Genomic DNA, 21,833 nt, shown 5'->3' with positions numbered 1-21,833 from the left:
AATAATAAGAATTTTTTTTAAAAACCAAGCAACTCATTATTAGCATGTGCTCTAATTCTTACCTGCCACCACATTTAGACCTTGTTATGGTCACTGAGGACAGTGGTTTCTAAGAGTCATTCACATAGTTTCTGAGAAGACAGAGTGGGACAACTCATACATGTTGCTTCAAAACCCCTGGCACCTGCAACACTAGCACTGGCCCCAGTAAGGGCCCATCTCTGAGATGCCATCCTCACAATTCCACTGGGTTAACATCACTCCAGTGGTAGTGAGAAATGCCAGCATTCTGCTGTTGGTCCCCCAAAGTCCCATGTTCCTACAGTGAAGAAAGATACAGGCCAGCAGAGAAGCTTCTGCCATATTCTCTTCTGTCCACACAATGCAAAAAGAAGCAATGCAGGGAAGTCAGATCTGTCAACCTGCTACCGACCTGACAATGGCACCACAAAGTCAGCCACATGGGTAGAGGACATTGCTCTGGGGCACAAGGGAATCCTGGCGTCTCTCTACCTACCCTCTGCCACCACAGGAACCTAATGAAGATCTGCCATGCTTTTCTTTTTGGTGACTTCCTTCTGGAATGTGGTAGAATGAGGTCATGCTTGGATGGGGGTAGAGGAATTTCACAGGGCTCCACAGCCTCCAGTTCCGAGTCCTCACTGGGGTTGGGGTGTAAAGGTCAGCAAACAACAAAACTTTCCTTCACTTTCCATTTGCCATTGATCCCTATGTTGCACGAAAGGAGAAGCAGTCATCATCCAAAATACCACTAGTCTTTTCTTTTTTTGGGCTGGGGGCGGGGGATGGGGGGGTGGAAGGAGAGGCTCCTTGCCACAAACCTCATCCCAACTCTTAACAAGAAAGTGGCCTGATCTTTCCTGTTGACAAATAACCCTGTTCTCTTTAGACTCCCTGGTCGTGAATCCAGTCCATCCATGTTACAAAGAGATATAACTTTACCCAACAATTTGTTCAGGAGTACTATTCATCCAATCTCTGAAACACGCAGGCAGTCACTACGATGCTCATTATTCAAAGGGATAAACAAAGCTCAAAAAGCCGAAAGACCTCCAGACAACAGAGGCAAAAGCTTCTGAAATCTCATCCCTCTACTTTCTCCTAACCTGGCTGCCATTTCAGTCTTTTTGATGCTAGCACTGCAAACGTTTGCAGCAGCATCTGGTACCAGGGGCCAATAATCCACACACGCTCAAGCACCACCCAAACTACTCTTTGAGAAACACACGTTTCTTAAAAGCCAGACATCCAATGAAAACCACCCACCCCTCAATCTGGGCATGTCTTTCTAACAGTAACAGGAAAAAACACACAGCGCGCCCCACTTAGGGCATGGAACAGCATAAGGGAAGCAGCCGACCTAGTAACTAGAGCTGCTGAGCTCCAAGTCCGGCTCAGCACAGGCAAAGGCAGGTCTGCAACTTCCCTTCAGTGGCAACCCTACATATCTCCAGAATCTGCCAAGAGCCCAAAGTTCCCCTTCCCACCCAAGTCCCCTGGAGAGCAAAGAAAGAGGCCTTCTCTTCTCCAGGGACAACTAACCCTACCCGGCTCCTCACCTGTGGCCCTGCTTCCGGACCGGCCACCACTTGGGAGTCCCGCCCTTCCACCACCTTAGCCCCGCCCCTGGCACCTGTGGTTTTCCCAGACCCTGCCAGCTTTGGCTTCACCTCGAAGCCCCCTCCCATTGTCAAATCCGCTGTCACCCTAGGCCCCGCCCCCCGCCCCTGCAGCCCCCTTGGCCCCGCCCAACTGCCTCCTCCAGCCCCGCCCCTTGCACCTGCGCCCTATTCCCGCTGCCACCCCCACACCCACGGTCCCTCACGCCTCCCGCTACCCCCGGGGCCAGGGTACCTCAGGCTCCCCGCCCAGACCCGCTCCACAACCCGACCAAAAGACCCCCACCCCGGTCCCGCCTCCTGCACCGAGGCCCCGCCCCCTGGGCCCCAGCGGCCCTCCGGACCCCGCCTCCCGCACCTGCAGCTCCCTCCGGCCGGCCCTCAGGGCCCCGCCCCACCCCGCCCCGCCCCGCCGGCCGCTCCTCTCACCGCTGTTCTCGCCACCGCCGCAGTCCCGGCCGGTCACCTTGACGCGGGCCGCAGTGGCTGCCGCCGCCTCCTCATGGCCCTGGGAGCGGCCCAGAGGCAGCGGCGCCTTCGCTCGGAGGCCGAGGCTGGGCAGAGCCGGGCCGGGGCCGGGCCGGGCGCAGCTGGAGCGCGGGCCGACGCGGGAGCCGAGTCAGTGCCCAGCCGCAGTAGGAACCGTCCGCTCCCGGCCTGAGCGGCGGACGGCACAGCCAATCACTGTGCGGCATCAGATCAACCCCCCCCAACCAGCTCGTCGCAGGGGCGGAGACACGCAAATCGACTGGTTTGGTCGCGCCAGTGCGCAGCCGCTGCGGCCGCGGTCCTCTCTGGCCTCGGCCTTTGCGCTCGGCTGCGGACGCCTGTTCAACCTGCAGGGATGCTCTGCTGACCGCACTGGAGACTCCGCGACCCGCCACGCCCATCCTGTCCGGAAGTAGCCATGCATCCCATTCCCTACACATTCTTCCAGGCCTCAACCAATTTCCCCTTAAATCCCTACCTAGGATTTATTGTTTTCAAGAACAGCAACAGCAACAACAAAAAAAGATTTTGTGAGCGAGACATTACGACTTCTTGCAGGTAAGCATAGACTGTCAAAGCCAAAAGACATCTCGGAGATCCTTGAGTCCAACCCGTTTGTTGTACAGCTTGGCTAAATTAGGCCTAACAAGGTGAAGGATCTTGCCTAACCACGCAAGTGCAAAGCTGGGAAAGGACCTGGATTCTGTCCCCCTACTCCCAAATCCTTCCCTCTGTGCCAGACACGACCTGATAAACACAGAGATTAACTCGCTCACCCAAAGATACAGAAATCATCAATTAGAAACCATTGAAGTCAGAGCTGTTCTGATTCCCTCAGAAAGGTCAAATGTGTCCAGGGTATGTAGACAAGTCCAATGTGACAATTTTTTTTTTGTCGGTCTGAACTGGGTCTGGGCACTGTCCCTCAGCAATTCAGCTCAAGGCTAAAGATCTACCACTTGAGCCACAGTGCCACTTCTGGCTTGTTTCTGCTTCTGTGGTGCTGAGGAATAGAACCCAGGGCCTCATGCATGCGAGCCAAGCACTCTACCACTGTGCCAACTTCCCAGCCCATCCCATGTGACAATTTTAAAGTTCATTGCCCAATAACATTAGAGTATGGAAAAGTTAGGTTACCATGCTTCCCAAAACTGGTAGAAGAAACAAACAAAAGGTAAAAATGAAGCTTTTTCTGAGTCTTTGGGGGGGACCCTTGAAGGGCGCCTTCTGCTGTTTGGTATTGAGAAAACAGTAGTCACTGGAGAATGTTCTTTATTTTACTTAAAGAGAGCAAGAGATGCAAATACAATGGTTCTGCTCATAGACTCTAGTTACAGGGTGAAAGCTGAGAGCTAAAGCTGGCAAGACAGGCTGCCTGAATCCAAACCCTAGGTCTGAAGCAGCAAGCTCTGTATACTTGAGGTAGCTACTTCTCTGTGCCTCTGTTTCTTTGTTGAAAATGAAATGTAATAATAAAAAAAAAACTCCCTCTACAGCTATTAGGAAGATGAAATGAGACAATATATGGAGAGGACCTGACACCTGCCAGGGGCTCAATAACCAAGAGATACTATTATATTTGTCTGTAGGGCTTCTGCAAGCACAGATGCAACAGATAATTCCCCCACCCTGGTTCTGCCCCTACCTCTTCTCTTGATTGCCTGGATGGTAACCAGGGTTAAGTTCTAGAATTACTTTGCTGAGAATACACTGGGCCAGCCAAAGGAGGGATGGAATTGCAAGAATTAGCTGGTATGTATTAGCAGAGGCCCTTGGATTTTCAGGGTGCTTGACCATATATCTAGGGCAGGATAAATAAGAAGTTGTTGATTTGTGTCTTAGGACATGGGACTTAAAACTTCAGTGAGGATTCTAGCAATTCTAATGGCTCATAAAAATGTAGGGAGAGCAATGTTCAATTCTCAGGGAAATATAAATTCTCTACCCCAGAAGTTAGATGTGAATATACTTTAAAAAACATACATTTGATCATTTTTTACAGATTCTGAAAAGTTTATTTGTAACTTCCAAATGAATATTTGCCGTATTTTGATGATCATTTGTAGACCTGCACAAAATTAGCAAAAATTTGGAAGCTAGGCACAATGGCTCATGCCTGTAATCTTAACTACTCAGAAGATTGAGGTCAGGAGATTGGTGAATCCAAACCAGTCTGAGCTCCACACATACCTCAACAAACAAGCTGGGTATGATTCTATGAATCTGTAGTCTCTAGCCATGCAGGAGGTAGTTGATAGGAGAACTGGATTCCAGGATGGCCCCAAGAGTAGTGAGGAGTAGCGTAGGGACAGCGCCCAAGCCCAGAGTTCAAGCCCTGTGACCGACCAAAAAAAAAAGAATGACTGTGACTAAGGTCCCTGAGTTCTCTTCAGCTCAAGGTGAGCACTCTACCACTTGAGCCACAGCTCACTTCCGGTTTTCTAGTGGTTTATTGGAAGTAAGAGCCTCATGTGGACTTTCTTGCCCAGGCTGGCTTCGAACTGTGATCCTCAGATCTCAGCCTCCTGAGTAGCTAGGATTACAGGCGTGAGCCACCGGCGCCCACCTTACTAAGGTACTTTAGAAGTAGACAGATAGTAGTTTTGGCATAAGTATTGTGAAAAAAGTGAAACTATATTTATTAGAATATTCTTTGCTAGTGAGGGCAAATAACTGTTTCTTTCATGATGAAAATTGTACTGTAATCAATGCCAGGAACTAGAACTTCTCCCTGGGGAGTATTGCCATTTTGACAAGTTAGGCCTTCAGCAGTGGTGAAGAAAATCTATATAATAGATAGCCCATAGTCTCCATCCCTGCCATCATGACCATTTTTGCATGAATCCACTGCAAGAGAAAAAGTCTGTTTCTATCCCCGTAATCTTGGCTGGACTGTGATTTGTTTGATGAGTTGAAGACGATAGAAACAATATGGCGGGGGTCCCAGCCTAGACCTCAAGAAGCCTTGCAGCTTCTAGACTTGCTCTCTCAAAGCTCTTCCACTGCCAAATGGAGGAACCTGGAAAAAAATTATGTGAAATGAAGTAAATCAGGTTCAGAGAAACAAAGGGCCCATATATGGAAGTTAGATCTAAATTATGAGCATATATGAAAACATACAGAGTCATATGCACATATACACAAACTGACTATGCAGGAGAGAATTCCAATGGTGTAACTCCTTTGATCAACTTACTTATAGTTTAACAAATTGAAAACCAAGATGCTAAAGCATGCTTGGGAAGGACAGGGTGTTAGGGGGAGATAGAGCAGACAAATGGAGAAAGGGTAGGCAAATACAGTGACAATATTCAGTGAACATATCTGAAAATGGAACCAGGTAACAAGGGGATCGGTGGGGTTAGGAGAGATGCAGGAGAATGATGGAAGGGGTGATATTGATCATATCTTTAAAACTGTCCTGTTGAATTGAATTGAAACTATCCTATTGAATTGAAACCCCTTTGTACAACTACATAAAGAAAAATTTAAAAACTAAAAAAACTCTTCTTCTGCTTTATGAAGAACCCTAAACTAGTCTGTTAGAGAAACATGGTCCAGTCAACAACCAGTCCCAACTATCACTCATATGAGACCATCACAGATCTAGCCCTAGTTCAACCCCTGGATGGCTGCAGCTACATTAATGATTCCCAGAAAATCCCACAGAAGAACCAATCTGCAGAGCCCAATACAAATTGCTGATCCACTGAATCGTGCAAAAATGAGATCATTACTGTTTAAAACCAATAACTTTGGGAATGGTTACATTGCTATTTGTCACATAGTAACAGATAATCAATTCTATCTTCATGTTCTGGAAGTATTGTGAAAGGCTTATTCACATAGGTTTTCCCAAAGTTCTCTTGTGACTATCATCTAGTCTTTGTCCTTTGAGGGGCTGGGAAGGTGGCTCAGTGGTAGAGTGCTTGCCTTGCATGCATGAGGCCCTGGGTTCGATTCCTCAGCATCACATAAGCAAAAAGAAAAAAAGCCAGAAGTGGCACTGTGGCTCAAGTGGTAGAGCGCTAGCCTTGAGCTGAAGAGCTGAGGGACAGTGCCCAGGCCCAGAGTTCAGGCCCCACGACCGGACCCAAAATAATAATAATAATAATAAATAGTCTTTGTCCTTTGAAATTCCTAACCTCTAGCCAAACCATGAGTCATTGATGATCTAAATATATCTGCACTCTGACCATCTCTTAATCCACACAAAATGAATAACCAAATATTTGGCTCACTAGGAAGATTTCAATTCACACTATCTTTCGGAGACATTCTCTCTCTCTCTCTCTCTCTCTCTCTCTCTCTTTTGCTGGTCCTGGGGCTTGAACTCTGAGCCTGAGTGCTGTCCACTAGCTCTTCAGCTCAAGGCTAGCTCTACCACTGGAGCCACAGCGCCACTTCCGTGGTTTTTTTTTTTTTTTTGTATATGTGGTACTGAGGAATCGAACCCAAGGCTTCATGCATACTAGGCAAGCACTATACCACTAAGCCACATTCCCAGCCATACCCTGAATTTTTCTGTTGCTTCCTGGCCACCATAATGTGAACTGCCGTGCTTTGCCACATACTTCTGCCACAAGAGACTGATATATCTGAAACTATAAGCCAGAGTAAACCCTTCCCTACTTGTTTCTGGTGGGCTTTTTTTTCTTCTTCACAACAGTGAGAAAGTCTGAGGAATACAGTCACCAAGATTCTCAATGAAAATGCAGAGCCAAATACCAGGACTGCCCTATTTGTACCTCATCCCAGGCCAGTCTCCTGTGTTTCAGCTGTCTTGGTCTTTTTCAGCTCCTTATACCTACTAAGATTCTTACAGCTTCAAAACCTTTCTACATGTTGTTCCCTCTGCCTGAAATTCTTGTCCTTTCTCCTCTTCTCCTTTTAGCTAGCCAACTCATCATCAGGTTTCTTCAAGGGTCTACCTTGGGAGGGAGACAGTTTGCTAACTCTGACTTCTGATTTGTCATTCTCTGCAGCAATATTCTCAATGAGAAGACCTTTTAAACTTGAAGTTTCTAAGAGTAGAAGCCCCATCAATGTTCAATGAACTGCGTTCTACTGCCTCCCCGTGGCCACAAGGTCCAATGTAAATGTCATAGCTTGAAATAAAATTCAGTATACTTCAATGGGTGGCTCTAACCACCCTACCCAAGCTTATTTCCTGGAAGCTTCTTAAAGTATCTACTATATTTTTATCCTATTTAGTCCATTATTTAATACAAATAAAACCTATAGGCATTAAGTAGAGGCTATTATGCATATATCTATATCATATCTTGTACATACTACATACTGTAATCTATATGTCTCATGTGACACATATTCCTTTAAAAATGACTTTGCAATACCTGATAGCATGATATGGATATATAAAGGCTTATATATGTGCCATAAAGGCTTAGTAATACATTTATAATGTTATAAATGACTCGAGGGCTGGGAATGTGGCTTAATGGTAGAGTGCTTGCCTAGCATGCATGAAGCCCTGGGTTCGATTCCTCAAAACCATATAATAAACAGAAAAAGCCGGAAATAGCACTGTGGCTCAAGTGGTAGAGTGCTAGCCTTGAGTAAAAGAAGCACAGGGACAGTGCCCAGGCCCTGAATTCAAGCCCCAGAACTCTAGTGTAGCATTGAAGGTATGTACCAGATTTATTGATGGCTATTAGAGTGGTAGCTTGCTGTTGCTGGGATTATGCCTTGCTCCAATAATCAACACTGAGGCAAATAAATTTTACATCTTTCATTACTTCTTTGAGTATCTTCTTAGGTTGGATTTTAAAAAGTAGTACCAGTATCAAAGAGCATACATAATTAAAAATTACAACACAACATCAATCTGCCTTCCAGAAATATTATACCAGCTTCTATTTCTAAGAGCAGGGTCTGAATGTCTAACTTCTCCACTGTCATAAATGTAGGACATTGCAGGAAAATTGTCTCTCATTTCTGCTTTCATTGCTTTCTAGCAAGACAAAATATATTTGACTTGACAGCATTTGTTAGGCTTGAATATTTCTTCTGTGTATCACTTCTTTACATTCCTTTCCTCTTCTCAAACTTTTGTATTTGTCTTTTTCTCAATAATTTTCAAAGCTTTGTTTTATATGTTGAAAAGCTGTTTGCCCCTAAATTATTCCTTTTTTATGGTTCTGTTTTGCCTTGAATATAGTCAAAGTGCTTTTCCCCTTAGAAGCGTGTGTGTATGTGTGTGTGTGTGAGCACACATGGGCACATGTGCACACAGGTGTGCCAGTTCTGGGACATGAACTCACAGCTTAGCTGGAAGTCTCCCATGTTTTGAAACAACAGCTCTATTTCTGCTCTTTGCTGGTAGGGTCTCCTAGACTTTCCTGCTGGGGCTGGCTTTGAACCATAATCCTCAGATCTCAAATTTCTGAGTAGTTAGGATTACAGTCCTGAGCCACCAACCCCCTGGCTAGCATATAGATTCTTAAAAGATGTCAAAGGTAGTCCCAGATTATTTTATTCTGAAAGCTGAGCCTCCACTTAAAGAGGCTATGCCCCTGGGTCTACCTGAACTCTGCTTTCCAGAACCTGAGTGTGGCCATCTTAGTATCAGGTAGAAATAATCTGAAAACCTGGATCCTGCGTCTTCTGGGAGTTCTCAGGGTTGCCAGGCTTGGCCACCAGCTTTCCAGAGGAATCAGCAAAGCTCTCTGTGCCTCATCTATCCATAGCACCCTTGGAGTGAAACCACCCAACCTCTTTCATCTAGGCTAAACCATTATAGCCAATGCTGCTTGAGTCTTTATAAAGGTGTAGACTCCAAAACCACGATGGTATGTGGAGTGGAGGTTTAGGGCTTACCATCAGGGCAGAAATCTGCAAACTTACCGGACATGTAGCTGGTTCCCTTAACCGCAGTCAGAACTGGAGCATTTCAACACAGCCTGGTGGCAAGAGGCCCATTCAGGGGATCAGGAGGTGACACAGAGCAGGGAAAGAAGGAAGTGGTAGTTCAGTTACTGAAACCTAAGCATTCCCATTTCACCACCAGCCTAGTCAGGGTGCAGCAGGCAAGGATAAGAGAGGCCGGAGCAAAAAGGCACAGCTAGGATTAAAGGGCAGAGGAAGTAGATGAAACTATTTCTTCTGGATGAGCCACAGGCTCAAGTGCCTTCTCTGTGCACAGACACACACAGGCAGGACCAAATCCCTTTTCCCAACTAGAGTAGTGCCACTGGCCCAGGTCCCTGGTGGAGCCAAGGTACCCCAGAGAGGAAGGAAAATTAGCCACCAAAGGGAGACTCTATGCTAGAGTCTAGGCTAAAATCTCCCAAAGCCAAGGCATTAGCTATTTAGAAAAGTGAGGGAAGAAAATGAAGGGCTGAATAATTTAGCAACACTGAAGCCAGTTCCAGGCACCCAGATGTGTGATGAACAGATTGTCTGGCAGCAACAGGCTAGTTAAAATAAGTCACACAAATGTAATTTGGTTGCCAAAGGCGTGTTCCTCCAAGTTATGTTCTGTCTCCTCAGTTCCAACAAGATTCTGTAACAGGTCCCACAGTCTTACAGGTTAAAATCCTGAAATGGAGGGGAGTGGGTAGGGACAAAGATGAATGTCCCCATGGCTTAGTCTCTGAGAAAAGACAGTCAGCCCAAAGTCACATGTAGCACACAATAGTTCAGAGATGGGATGTCACAGACTCAATACATGTGACCTTCAAGAGAACAAATCCAAGGGCACAGACCCCAGGGAGGCAGATCTGGGACTCGGGACAAGGAAGGGCTTTGTGTCACTGAAAGCTGTCAAACTTGCAGTCTCTCAGGATGCAGGAATTTCCATAAGCAGAATCTTGTAGAAGTGTATGTGGACTACTATAGGAGTCCCAGCACAGTCATAACTTATCTGTGAGGTCCCTTCCTGAATGAAAGTGATCTTTCCATTTCCGGCACTCTGGGAAAGAAGACAGAATTAGAAATGACTTACCATCTTAGTTGTCCATTTAAATGAATGTGTGTACACGCATGTACACACACACACACACCTGAAGGTGATCCACAGCACTTGTGGGATCCATTCTAGCTAAGACTCAGAGGCTTGGGCCATGCAGTCACAGTGAGCCGAGGGGAGCCCACCAGGAATAAATTATGGGCTGACAAAAAAAAGGAGAGTTCTTGGGCAGATGAGAACATCAAGGCTGAGCCTACGTGTGTGTGTGTGTGTGTGTGTGTGTGTGTGTGTGTGTGTGTAGGGGGGTAGGACCCTCCTGCTTCACTGTGTCACTGCCTTCCCAGCAAAGTTTGTCTGCTGTCCTGGTATAACAGAAGTGAGCAGGACATCCAACAGCAACCCCCTGGTTTCCAGATCCCACACTGATAAGGCCCAAATTCCCTTATGGTAGAGGCAGAACAAAATGAGCTCTCCTTTCACTCTGGTATGTTTCAGGGACAAGGTTCTGAGAACTTACCCTCTTGGAGTATAGAAAACACAGGATATGGCATATTGCTATGAATATATCTACATTTCAAAACATGCATTTGCTGGACAATATCTACATTTCAAAACATATGTGTGCATGCTGGGTACCAGTGGCTCATGCCTGTAAACCTAGCTATTCAGGAGGCTTAGATCTGAGAATCGCTGCTCAAAGCCAGCCTGGGCAGGAAAGTCCATGTAGTCACTGAAAAAAGCCAGAAGTGGTGCTGTGGCTCAAGTGGTAGAGCACTAGCCTTGAGCACAAAGAGGCTCAGGGACAGGGCCCAGGTCCTGAGTTCTAGCCCCATGATGGACCAAAAAAAAAAAGTGTAACATATGCATTCCTCCACTTTGGAACAAAAGTATACTCTCTTGACTAATGAGAGCTCCAAGAGTAAGCTTTATGATACACCTTTTCCAAATCTATGTGCTTTCTAATTTAATTTCCTTCATGGTAGACTTTTTCTGCCATTTTTGTGTTCTGATGTTTTGGACCCTACTTGTTGACAAAAGGTGAGGTAGCCTGGCTACTTTGAAAACCCCAAAGCAAACATCATGAGAGATAATCAAATATGAACATCTTTGAGGAGCTTTCAATAAAGTGGCCTAGGAGATGATGGCCAGTCAGCAATTAGGGACTGGTGGTGTTCTTTGACATTAGAAAGCAACAATAAGCTTCCCTAAAGCCAAACAGGCTTAGCCAACAACTCTTATGAATTATAATCAGCAGGAACTCAAAGTAAAGAGCAGTCTGACTTCAGGACAAATGAAAGGCCATGGCCTTTGCTGGCAATGCAACGCCATATAATCTCGCTCTATCTGCTCTGACCCAGGGTGTCTGCTCCCAGATGGTAGTGACAGGAAACAGCCTCCTGGGATGGTCCTCTAGAGATCTGCCTGTTTCCTGATGTTGGGCTACTTTTCCAGCCTGAGGGAAGGAACAAACCTATCAGAAGCCACAGCTGCCTGACTTGTTTAAGATGATGCTGAGGCACAGGAAGGCTAGAAGCCAGACCTTGCTCCTGTCAGGAATGTCAGTGCCCTTTCTCCATCATCTTCTTTAGTTTCTTCCTTATTCATCTCAGGGCCCAGCTTGCAGGGAAAGCAGAGTACTGCATTATGTATTAGCTCACTGTCACCACACCATAAAGTAGTCCTGGAGAGAAGGCATAGGACTTGGCCTGGCAGCAACCTTAACTTACCAGTAAGGAACTTGTCAGCAAGACAGCCCCATGGGAGCCAAGCTGAATCCCCACTCACCTCACAGCCTTACTTCCCTGTTCCATCGGGTCCTACAAACACTAGCTAAGCACCCACTGTGGTGTTCAGGGGCCTATGCTAAGGACACAAGGGTGAGGACATAGGGTCCCTTCAGCAAGGAACTCACAGGATCTCAAGGGAAGCATCAATTGAATAATCCCACTGATTACCTAACCACAAATTAAAGTAAGTACTTCAATGGTCAAGACCACACTGCTCAACAAAATTCTGTTATAAAGGGGACTGACCTAGAAGGGTTGCTGTAGGAAAAAAGGGCTCCATAGCTGGATTGGAGGAGGGGAAGGAACTAGCTAAGAGGGAGATGACAGTGCAGGCAGAAGAAACAGTCCTGAAGGACTGGGCAAGGTGTACCCACAGGCAGTGGGGAAGCCTGGGTGCAGACCGGAGTGTGACAATCCAATATTGGTTTTACAAGAGAAAGATCAGAACTCCATCTGCTTCTTTTTCTTTCAGCACAATGATGGCACTACAAGAGTCTCTTATGAAACCCCAGGCTTTCAAAAACAGTGGTTACAGAAACTGTGATACAGCAAATGTTTGTCAGAGCCAGGGAAACACACAGAGGCTATGAGAGGCAAATACAGAGGGTGACCACAGCATGATTGCTCTAGCAGCATTTTTATTTACAAACAGCAATTTCCATTGACTTTATACCATAAAAAAAGCCATTTACAAGCAAGAAACAAGAATTCAAAACAAAATTAAGCAGCACTGAAATATTCATGTCACAAATCTAAAACAAAATGAATACGAGAGTAAAATATCATTTGAATAAATAGTCTTAACTCCATGCTATAAAATAATCCTTAATGGCAAGTTACTAGTTGATACAGCATCCGCTTAGCTAGCTTCATTTACTTCACATGGCAATGAAGTGTGGAGTTGTGAGGTTACCAGTTTATATTGCAAGGTAATGACACTGTGTTAAGTCATTCAAATTGCTCAACCATTTATAACGGAAAACAATGTTAGCCCTACTAATAAAGTGGTGAGAGAGATGGTTTTCACATTAGAAAAATGGTTATTTTAAAACAAAGTAAGTCTACCTCTTACTCTAGTCAGGGCAGCAACCAGAGGCTTGGGTCTCAAGTCCAAAGGTTGAATTCACAGCATAACTTGTCACTGAGGGGCAGCAAGAGGTCTATTTACTGAATCTGCCATACGGAGCACCAAGGCCACAAGGCCAACTCCGGGACTTGATGAAGAACTACAATAGCCCTGTCTGTGCCAGACCCAGGGAGGGAACCAGAGGATGCCGGTTCTCTTCTGGGCTGAGAAGTCAAGCACTGGACAGAAACAGTGGGACCACTCTGGCACTTATTGAAGAAGACGCATGTGATGGGTGACAACCGTTACAATTTTGGAACAATGTGAATGACTTTCCTGAACTTTCAGTTCAGTTGCACTGAGTAATATGAAATCTATGACTTATGAACTAGTTTCATATAAAGAATTTACATAATTCCCCAATACTTTCATATATAAAATTTAATAAATAACCCTGACCAGTCTAGAAGCACCATTCAAGGGGCATGTGCCCTTGGAAAATAGTTTAGGTGTTGCATATTTGAGTCCCTTTCAGTGGAGGCTTCACAGGAAACCATTATAGATTAAAACTATAATGACGATGACAACAACAAAAAAAGTCACAGTAACAAACAGGAAAAAAGTTAAAATAAAACACATTGATCTCTAAAGTAAAGCTCATTCATGTGGATGACTCCCCCAGCCCTTGTTTTGTGTTCCTGCAAATTCTTCCTAGAATCCAGGACATTAAAATAAAAATAAAAACAATCACACACAGAAATATGCAGGGCTTATGACCTAGGCTAAGGGAAAAACAGAGTTGGCAATAACCGCTATCATTAGAAGAGACATATATTCATGCTCTCAAAGATTTAAAAATGAGCAATTTAGTTGTACAGTATATTCTGCTTAACAGTGAATTGACAGTATCCTTTCTGCGGTTTAAAAAGAGGAAAGAAAATAAAACAACACACATAAAGAAAAAAAAATATGCCAAGGCAGAGCCAATTGGTTGGGAGGCTTTCCCACTAACCAAAAAATTTACTTGTCTTCATAAATTGTATTTACAAATATATTTTAAAATGTATTTACAGCTTTAGTAGAAATTAGAGGGTAGAGAACTGATTGGAATGAAAACTGTTTAAAACCACAAACATTAGTAAAAGTATAAAATATTTTGTCTTCACAGTTTGTAATAACAGGTTAGACATTAATAGAAAAGGACGCTGTCACTGTCTTCACATTGTCAAATATGGAAAAGGTAGCTCAGAGACTCAATTATGAACAAGCCTAGAGGAATTCAGGATATATTTTACTGTAAAAGATTTCTTCACATATCACTTTCTCTTAGTTGATTTCTGCATCTGTTATAAATGAAACATCTAACCTAAAACTGTACAGAAATAGGGACTTTGCTTTCCAGAAGGAGTTGCTCTAAGGAGCTAGTTACACAGCGTCCTTCGTCTGTGGAGACGTGGAGTGAACTTCAGGGAGAGAATGGTTCTGTTCTGTGGTCATGTTAACCTCCTGGCACATCCTCCTGTGGCAAGGCACAATCAACTGCTGCGGCCCATCAGAGTGGAACCACCCCACAGCCCTACCCACTAGAGGCAGACCGTGGAGCACTCAGCTCAGTGGCTCCACAGCACTGTGCTGGCCTACACACCTCCCTTGAAGCCCTGCGAACTTTACAGTACTGTGTTATGGCTTGAGAATTCATTCTAACACTGCTAGCAGTGGAGAGAGAGGGTAAAGTGTTAGCAACATGAATGGGAGCAAGTGGAACTTGCAAAATGCGATATCATGATTATTAGAGAGAAACGCAATCAATTTTCTGCCCCTTAACAGTCCCATTACAATGTTTGAACCTGAACTGTACAATCAAAGCAATGTATATTTTTGTCAAAGACAATTTTGGATAAGTCACTCTTTGGTAAACTCAAACCAGCTAAACACATTTACAAACACAACAACTCCATGTAAATAAGGTTCAGACAGACACAGAGACAAGATCCAGGACATGGAGGTACTGCCTCAAGAGCTCTCTCCACTCCCCACCTGTCTCACATCCTGTGGAAAGCTCTGGAGACCTCACAGAAGGCCCGAGCCTGAGTGAAGAGGAGGTTCCTTCCCTGAGCTTGACCTCTTCTGTCCCTGGATATGGGTCTTTCTTGTCACAAACTTAAATTTGTATCACAATTTTTTTTTTTGCATTTAACTCTTAAAAAGAAAAATCAAAAGCAAACTTATTCATGTAAGGAAAAAAAATCACAAACATTTACCTGAAACCCCAGAACACATTTAAGTGGGTAAACACTTGGAGTCCAGCCTCCCCTTGAGGCACAAAGTTGAGCAAGTGCTTCAGGGAGAGAACAAACCCCGACTTAGGCAGTTTGACGAGGAAAAAGGCATACTATATACCCGATTAGCAAGAGCTGCTCCCAGGAGCAGCAAGGTTAGAGTGAAATCTACGTGAATTAACACTGAGGTGTAGCCCAGCAGTTCACATATGAACAAATCCTGTGTGCTAAAGAGGTGCTACTGCTCAGCCACCACTGCAGGGGGGCGGCTGGGGAGCTGCCACACAGGGAGGGCTTGAATGACTTCTTAAAAAAAAAATTAAGTCCTAAACAAAGAGATCCCCCCACCCCAACCCACCATTCTTGGTATTTTAAGAGCCAGAAAAGCATGGGAAACCAGCAAACACTGATTTCTGCATTCTTTAACTCCTAGCCTGTGAGGTTGGTCTGTCTGGATTTTTAAGGTGGCTGTGGATATGTGCTGGTTGTGGGTCTCCGAGCTCAGGTTCTCAGGAAGAGAGATTAAGAGTGCTGACATTCTCTGGGCGGCCTGCAGCAAGACTCACCACCAACTTGTTCTTAAAAGTTCTCTCTGCCAGAGTCCACAGTACCAAAGTGATCTTATAAAGCCTGTTGGTACAACAGTGAACTGAAGCTAAAGTATTACTACAACAATGTCTTTGTATAGCAACCTGTTTGCCAGCACATGCTTTTGAGGTCTCTTTTCAAGCAATGAACTTGGGAGGAAAATAACTTAATTCACTATTATCATTGGATTTCACATTTTCTACAACTATACTGACCTAAAAGACACTGAACATAAAAATAGCACCACATGACCAAAAATATGGTGACACACATACAGATTTGGTGACACACAGAGTATCTTAGAGGGCTTTGAACTGTTGGTTTCTTTCAGCAGGAAACACTGAGAGAGTGGGGGAGCCACAGAGGCTCGCATTAGCACACACAATACTAAGATAGATATATTGCTTGCAATTCCCATAGAGTATAGCTTTACAAAAAGTACAAATTCCAAGTTTTGCAGTTTCCCTGGGAACTGCACATAGAAAAAGTTGCTGTGCACCTGAACTGGCTGCTTGAAAAGAGAAAGAAAAAAAACAGGAAAAACAAACAACACTGCTTGAAGAATTTTGTAGACAGAACTACAAATTCTTTTCCTTTAGTGCGAGTAATAACTCATGGTAGAGTGATTCGATTCAGTTACCTGGAATGTATGTTTCTACAGTACGGAATGAAGGTAGATTTGTAGGCCAGTAAAAACCTTGAAAACCACTGCTCCTTTGGGGTTGGCTAATAGAACACTATACTATGTAAAAAGGTCAGCACCACAGGTCATCCAGCTTACTTGCTGGACAACGAACAAAAATTCCAAACAGTTTCAAACTAGAGTTGAAGAAATTTTATGGCATTTGGTTTATGTAGTTTGCTGTGAAGCAGAGCTATGAACACTGTGATTTGCTTTGTCTGCTTCAGGACACAATGATTAATAGATATGAAAACCTAGTGACATTCTTCTGTAGGGGAAACCAAGGGGCAAAACTAACATATTAGGTAGGGATGAGACAGAGTTAAAAGCTCTGTTCACATTGTATTAAATTATATATTTCTCTTACATTCACCTCAACCAGAATAAACTCAAATTTCAGAATGTATATATAATTATATATATAATAATCACTTTATTATATATATATATATAGTCTAACTACCCCCAAAAAGTAAATTTAACTTAGAAAAGGTTACCCATTTGTATCAGCTGGATAGCATCCTAGTCTCCCTGTGGAAATAAATGCACTGGTGCTAGTGCCCACAGTGAGAGAGGATGCCTCTTGGCAGAGAACGTAGGGTCAACCAGTTGGCATAGCTAAATCACTGGCAGGTTTGGGATTAAGAGTTCAGCCAAAGAAAAATACTGTCAGCCTGTGTTTTCCCTGGATACTTTGCCCTTCATGCTTTGAGCTCCTTGGGGGAGACAGAATGGGAGAAAGGATAAACACAAAGAAGTGTTCCATCCAGAAACTTTAGAAGAACTGCCAAGAGACCAAGAGCTTTCCAGATGGTTGGGAAAACAAAAGATTACACAAAGCAAATCACAAATATGCATTGATTAATGTGCTTTGTTTGGGTGCACTTCTTTACCATCCTAATCAGGAGCATCAGACACTGTATGAATTTCCATGCGAGAGTCTAGGGCCATCTCTGAGACTGACGCATCGTTTTCTAGTTTCTGTTCCACATACACATCTGTTCTCTCAGGGGACTCAATGCGACTCCTGACTTCTGCAACGCCTGGGTGGTTTTTCCGCAGGTGCTGGTTGAGGGTACCTTGGAATGGAAAGCACTTCCCACAAATCTCACAGCGGAATGGTTTGTCATCAGTGTGGCCCCGGATGTGGTACTCTAATTGGTCCTTGCGTGTGTACTTCTTCCCACAGAACTTGCACACAAAGGGGGTGATTCCCATATGGAGTCGCATGTGCCTGTCAAGGCTTCCTTTCTGGTTGAAGGACTTCCCACAGTAAATGCAGATCAACCTCTCGTTGTATGGATACCAGTGACCCCTGGCACTCCTCTCCCTGGGACTGCTCTCATAGCCTGGGTTGTTCATCATAGCTTCACTGTCAGACCCCGGCACCACACCCTGGAGGTCACTGTGCAGGTGGACTGACAAAGCTCGTTTTTGACGGGCACGTCCTCCTCGGAAACAGCTCAGCATGGACCTTGATGGGCTAGAATTACTTAAACTTCCAAAAGTATCTGATACACTGGATGGCTGTGAGGCTGCCTGGGAGTAGGAATAGGCATGCTGGAGCACAGAGCCATAGGAGCCCACGTTCACTGCTACAACTTGCTCCCCATCAACCATCTCCGTGTGGTACCCATCGTCCCCCACGGAGGAGCTGTCAGAACAGCTGGGCCGGTCGGACTTTTCCATCTTTACTTTTACCTCAGCAATCTGGCTCTCTCTCACCAAAAGGTCCCCTTGCTCATGGTCCCCCTCAATCTGAATCTCATACTCAGACACGCTCCCACTGCTCCCCCGGTCTGAGTGCCCCTCCTCCTGTAAGCGGCTACGCAAAGCTTTGCTGGGGGTTGTCTCCATCCGGAGCTCACTGCTGGTGGTGGGCTGCCGTACCTGAGGGCAGTATGGAGGGGAGATCTCAACTGGGTTGGCGAAGAAGCTGCCATCTTTCACTCCGTTACGGCTCTCGGGATTCTCTTCAGCACCAACAGTGACAGAGTCAACGTCTCCAACACTGATTTTTGAATGGATGCTCTCTAGGATCTGTGTGCACTTGTCAATGACACATTGCATCTGAAGAAAGCTGGCTGCAGTCAGAAAACTGACAACATCCTTCAACTGCAAGGACATTCTTCCAGTGTAACAAAAGGAAAGCAATTGCTCAAACACATTGGGATTTTTAATCACTGATATTGACAAGCCACTCATGGTACTTAGTGCCGAATGGTCTCGGAAATATGGGGAACTGGCTGCGAGAACTGCTTTGTGGGCTCGAAATGGCTGACCCTGAATGTGGACAATGATGTCACATAGTTTCCCTTGCAGGCGGAGTTCGTTTAGCTGGCTCAGAACGGTGCTGCTGTACTCGGGCACATCAAACTGAATAAAACTGCTGCTGTCCATTTCTACTGACATGAAGCGTAATCTGTGGAAAGAGAGAGTTTTTATAATTTGCCAAAGACTTTACAAGCGGCATGAACACAAGCTCACCACATTGAGACACCAGCTACTGTACTTCCTGAGGACTGCCTGAACGTTCTTCCTCTGGCTCTCTCTCCCTCTTTTTTTTTAAAGTCTTTCGTCTTTCACTTAATTCATCTAAAACAAAAGAACTGATCAATTAACCCAATGTCATTATTGCCCTACATTCATCTTGAGCAAAACTAAAACACTACCGCAAGGCTATTTTAGCTTTGAATGAGAAAGTGGTATCCATTTAAGGAAAAATACTTCCTGGGACCATCTACTTTTGAGGATTTGAAGGTCTCTATTAACAAAAATCCATACAAATGTAAATTTATTTAAAGACTGTCTTGCCTTACTTGTGTATTTCTAATTGGTATTTTTCAAAAACACAGCACTTGGACACATTCACTTGTCAGCATACTCACCCCTTCCTATTATTTGTCTTACTGACTTCTCCTTCAGCAGTGCGTGACAGAGCAATGCTGACCTTCTAGTGAGGAGCTATTTTAGGCAGTAGGAATAAAAAGAGTCATGGATACATCAGTGGGCACTGCCCTCTGTCAGTGTTCTCAGCCTGCAAACCTGGGACAGCTCTGCTCCCTCCTGCCTGCTCTCTGCAGTGCAGATCACTCAAAACACTAGCTCTAACAATCATATATTAGCTTTTAAAACCTAACCAAAAGAAATGTAAACACCAACTTAAAAGTATGGTATTGGATAAAAATCAAAATGGAATAAAAGGACTTAGAACATACAATATGCAGCAAAAAGGTTCAGGAGTCAAGCTGACCTGTCTCCAACTTGCTTAAGAACATCTCTCTGGGGGAAAGTGAAGAAAGGGATGATATTCTCCAAAAAGAACCGTACTCATGTGGGCTGGGAACTGGCTTAATGGTAGAGAGCTTGTTAAACATACATGAAGCTCTTGGTTCCATTCTTCACTACCACATAAACAGAAAAAGCTGGAAGTGGTGCTGTGGCTCAAGGGATAAGAGTGCTAGCCTTGAGCAAAAGAAGCTCAGGAACAGTACTCAGGCCCTGAGTTCAAGCTCCAGAATTGGCAAAAGAAAAAAAGAATTGTACTCATGCTGGGCGCTGGCAGCTTACCCCTGTAATCCTAGCTCTTCAGGAGGTTGAGATCTGAGTATCATGGTTCAAAGCCAGTCCAGGCAAGGAAATCTGTGAGACTCTTATCTCTAATAAACCACCAAAAAAAACCGAAGTAGAGCTGTGGATCAAAGTGGCAGAGTGCTAGCCTTGAGCAAAAGAACTTAGGGACAGCATCCAGGCCTCAAGTTCAAGCCTCATGACTGACTCAAAAAAGAAAAAAAAAGAATTATACTCATTACCTGTTTTACAGAACTGAAGCCTCTCTATACAACACCTTAACCACAATAAAATTCTAAAAAAAATGTATCTCAAAACATAGATGGAAAGATAAACAAGATAGCGTCTAGAGACAGTCCCTATTTGGATATCTACTATAAAGTTCTTTTGCTTAAGGCTAGAGTTCAACTACTTTAGCTATACCTCCACTCTGCTTTTTTGCTGGTTAACTGGAGAGAAGAGTCTGAGGGACTTTGCTGCCTGGGCTGACTTTGATGCTTAGATCTCAACCTTCTGAGTAGCTGGAATTACAAGCATGAGCCACTGTGCCTGGCTTTTCAACTTTTCAAATTTTAATTTTTCATGAACATTGGAGCTTAGAAAACATTAATCATCAACAGCAACAACAAAAGCAGAAAACATCAATACCAAAGAAGTACAATATGGAAAATTAGTGCCTTACTTTTCTATCTTAAATACTAAAGATAAATGAAACAGCTCAACTCATGAAATTAGAAAAGGAAAAAACTATGCTCAAAGAATATTACAGAAAAAAAGCATTAAGTCACAGAGAAAAATCAGAAATTTTAAGACAAGTCTAAGACTTTCAGGAAAGGATCAGTCAGATGGTGTGACTAGATGGTAACAGAATTCTTTGTTAATCATATCGAAGTTTGAGTTAAAATATTTTAATCAAAGAGGAATTTTGCACCTTTATTTATCCTAGACTTTGAAATTGTATGGAATGGACATATTCTTAGAATAACATACATTGGCAGAGCTGAATAAGAAAGAAACATAAGTGCCAAGGCACAAATGATCTTCAGGCCATTCATACTGTTCTAGACGCATGGAGAAAGATTTAAGGCATCTCAGCTCATCTGGCATAAATTCTGACATCAGAAAATGACAAACAGCATAAAATTCCACTTGGTCTAAGTAGACTTTAAGTCCTAAAGCAAATACTAGGAAATCTAACCTATTTAGAGATGAATATAGTATGACCAAGGGCTGCTACACAAATGTAAGGATGGTTCCATGTTGTAAAATAGATTAATCAGTAATAATGGAAAGTCAATGGAGAAAAAATTCCTATGACCAAATCAGTACTAGGCCAAAAAAATGCATATGAGGAAGTTAACTCCCTTTCAGAGTAAGAAAAAAATACTCAATAAGCTAGAAATAGAACAATATTTTGTTAATATAATAAACAGTATTACTACAAAGTGCTGGCAACATCATCCTTCAAAAGATATGTTATTCCCAAAATGTACTCAATAGTGCACAAGTCCATGAGCTAGCCTCAATATGCCTCCCTCCCAGGGTTTAAAAACATATTAGCATAATAACCCATCTGAAAAGTCCTGCAGACAAGCATTCTGTTTAACTCAGCAGTTTGTGAACACATTTAACTATGGAACTCTGTTCTCAAGGTACATACATTAATATTCCAAAGAATTAGTGCTCCCTGGAGCACATTCTGGTAAACACTTCAATAGAGGCATTCCCATCAAGGCCTGGAAGACAGACAAGGTTTCTTCCCATTGTCACTCTTACTTAACTTTGTTCTGGAACCTTCCACC

General features: G+C 44.0%; 2 protein-coding genes across 4 annotated transcripts in view; both read right to left on the bottom strand.

Moving 5' to 3' along the window:
• The window catches only part of Ralgps1 (Ral GEF with PH domain and SH3 binding motif 1), a 242,208-nt gene extending 239,984 nt beyond the window's left edge, over positions 1-2,224 (bottom strand). For all 3 annotated transcript variants that reach the window (XM_042680986.1, XM_042680987.1, XM_042680988.1), the window contains exon 1: positions 2,070-2,224. The gene's annotated coding sequence lies outside the window, so the exon portion shown is untranslated. The remainder of the gene's footprint in view (positions 1-2,069) is intronic.
• A 10,240-nt stretch (positions 2,225-12,464) lies between these two features.
• The window catches only part of Zbtb34 (zinc finger and BTB domain containing 34), a 28,346-nt gene continuing 18,977 nt past the window's right edge, over positions 12,465-21,833 (bottom strand). The window contains exon 2 of the mRNA XM_042681150.1: positions 12,465-18,883. Within this exon, the coding sequence (XP_042537084.1) occupies positions 17,359-18,873 (1,515 nt within the window). The 5' untranslated portion in view covers positions 18,874-18,883 and the 3' untranslated portion in view covers positions 12,465-17,358. The remainder of the gene's footprint in view (positions 18,884-21,833) is intronic.

This window comes from Dipodomys spectabilis, unplaced genomic scaffold, assembly GCF_019054845.1.
Source record: "Dipodomys spectabilis isolate Male_0828 unplaced genomic scaffold, ASM1905484v1 ptg000067l, whole genome shotgun sequence".
Lineage (NCBI taxonomy): Eukaryota > Metazoa > Chordata > Mammalia > Rodentia > Heteromyidae > Dipodomys > Dipodomys spectabilis.
Note: the sequence above shows the minus strand (reverse complement) of the source record. Positions and strands in the feature narration are given on the sequence as shown.